At 46.5% G+C, this 2,424-nt stretch overlaps 1 protein-coding gene across 4 annotated transcripts in view; it reads right to left on the reverse strand.

Annotated features, from left to right (window-relative positions):
* WIPF2 (WAS/WASL interacting protein family, member 2) overlaps positions 1 to 2,424 on the reverse strand; it is a 71,597-nt gene that overhangs the window by 4,650 nt on the left and 64,523 nt on the right. For all 4 annotated transcript variants that reach the window (XM_011929844.1, XM_011929841.1, XM_011929842.1 and 1 more), the window contains one exon: positions 556 to 765. In XM_011929844.1, the coding sequence (XP_011785234.1) occupies positions 556 to 765 (210 nt within the window). The remainder of the gene's footprint in view (positions 1 to 555; positions 766 to 2,424) is intronic.

Below are 2,424 nucleotides of genomic sequence, written 5' to 3' on the forward strand. Positions count from 1 at the left end.
CTGTGAGGCTGGGTGTGATGGCTCACATGTGTAATCCCAGCACTTTGGGAGGCCGAGGTTGGAGGACTGCTTGAGCCCAGGAGTTTGACAGCAGCCTGGGCAACAAGTGAGACCTGGTCTCTATAAAAAATAATTTAAAAAAGTAATTCCAAGAACAATCAAATGTTTTGTTTTTGAAGAGCTAGAAAGGAACACTCCTTCCTAGGAGAATACGTAAGTCCTGTCCGAATAATCCTAAAGAAGATACAGAGTCTCTGACCTAAAAGCGAGCTACAGAAACTGATCTTTGGAGTGGCTTTAGAGTTAAGCTAGCACAACACTTGCTGATCTTACTTCAATCTATTCCAAAGCATCCATGCTTAGAATTCACATCAAGATAAGGAAGTCAATGAACACAGCCCATTAAGTCTGAGGATAAAGTCAGGAGGAGAACTATTGTGAACAAAGGATCCCATGTGGCCATTCCCGCTCTACGGTGGCCATCTGGCAGCCATGGCAGTGGAGTGGGTGAAGTCACCGCAGGAACCATGAGACTACAGATAGCTAGCTACTCACCCAAGAAAGACCGGACAGTGGTGATAGAATCTCTGTGGCCATTCCTCAGGGGTGGCGGAGGAGGAGGGGGTGGCCCAGCTGGCGTCCTTGAGGGTGGAGGTGGGGGCTTTCCTCGGCTAGGGGGTTCTGACCCATGCATTCGGTATGGTGGTGGGGGAGGGGGAGCATCCCGGGCACCATTTCGGATCACGGGTGGTGGGGGTGGAGGAGCTGCAATTAAAATCCAAAGTAGTTAGGTTTGGATGTGGAGATGGCAAGCGGTAGAATGACTTGAAACACATGAGCTAAAAGAATAACACGTCCCACAGAGGCTCACAGTGCCTGGTTCCCCTTTGTCCTTATTACTTGAATAACATCACCATTCTTCCAGATACCAATATTCAGAATAAATGTATGGCCTTTTTACATTTCGTACCAGTCAGTCAAGAACCCTATCTGTTCTTGATTTTTTTTCTGCTTTTCCAGGCCTTCCTCCACAATTCTAATTCAGGTCTTCCTTATATTTAGCCTGTTTCACTGCAAAAGCCTTCTGAATGTTCTCCTTGCTTCGTCTATTACCCCTCCAAATTCATTTTGCATAACACCAACTCACTAATCTCCCTAAAAACTTGATCCAATTTTTTCAAAGCCTTTGCACTGCCTAAATCATAAAGTCTGAAACCGTGGCTGGGTATGATGGCTCACGTCTATAATCCTAGCACGCTGGGAGGCCAAGGTGGGAGGAATTGCCTGAGCTCAGCAGTTTGAGACCAGCCTGGGCAACATGATGAAACCCCATCTCTACTAAAAATACAAAAAATTAGCCCAGTGTGGTGGCGTGTGCCTGTAGTCCCAGCTTCTCAGGAGGCTGAAGCACAAGAATCATTTGAACCTGGGAGGTGGAGGTTGCAGTGAGCCCAGATTGTGCCACTGCACTCCAGCCTGGGCAACAGAGCAAGACTCCATCTCAAATACATAAGTAAATAAATAAATAAAGTCTCAAAGCCTTTGCTTACATACTAACCTACCATGCCTATCAGCCTGAGTTTGGTTTCTCTTCTTCCCTTCTTATTGCTAGGCTAGGTCAGGAGCCCTCTTCTGCACTTCCACTGCAGCTTGTACGTACCTACCACTTGAATAGACTGTTACAATAATTTCTTCTGTGTACTCTTCCCCCAGTATACTGTGTACCCCTTGATGTCAGAGCAGTTCCTCCTTCTGGGTTCCCAAGTACAGCACACAGCAGGTGTTCAATCAATGTCTGCTGAATAAACTGAATTACATGCTTTGCTCTTGTGACTCCCCTCACAATATTCTGATATCCCCCCTTCCCTTACTACCAAATCCTCCCTGCCCTTCAAGGTTCAATCCAAGGCCCATCTTCTCAAGGCTTTCCCAAAGCAATCCATTTTCTTCCGAGTCCCTCCACCTCTGCTCTCCCACAGCATATACAGGCTATGTCACTTACTCTAATATCAATGAGCGACTTTCAAAATATACACAGCAGATTCATTGTGGGAAGTTACAAATGTCCAGTAACAGTCTCATTGCTCAAACATTGCAAACACCTATTTTGGAACTGCCTCCAAAGCAAGTTTTATCAGACAGAGCTATAAACACTATTATATGATGGTCACATTTCATTTCTGAGGTCGCCCCACCACCAATGAAAATATTCATACCTATGCCGGGCGTGGTGGCTCACACCTGTAATCCCAGCACTTTGGGAGGTCGAGGCGGGAGGATCACCTGAGGTTGGGAATTCAAGACCAGCCTAATCAACATGGAGAAACCCAGTCTCTACTAAAAATACAAAAATTAGCCGGGAGTGGTGGCGCATGCCTGTAATCCCAGCTACTCGGGAGGCTGAGGCAGGAGAATTGCTTGAGC

Source organism: Colobus angolensis, unplaced genomic scaffold (assembly GCF_000951035.1).
Source record: "Colobus angolensis palliatus isolate OR3802 unplaced genomic scaffold, Cang.pa_1.0 Scaffold83, whole genome shotgun sequence".
Classification (NCBI taxonomy): Eukaryota; Metazoa; Chordata; class Mammalia; order Primates; family Cercopithecidae; genus Colobus; species Colobus angolensis.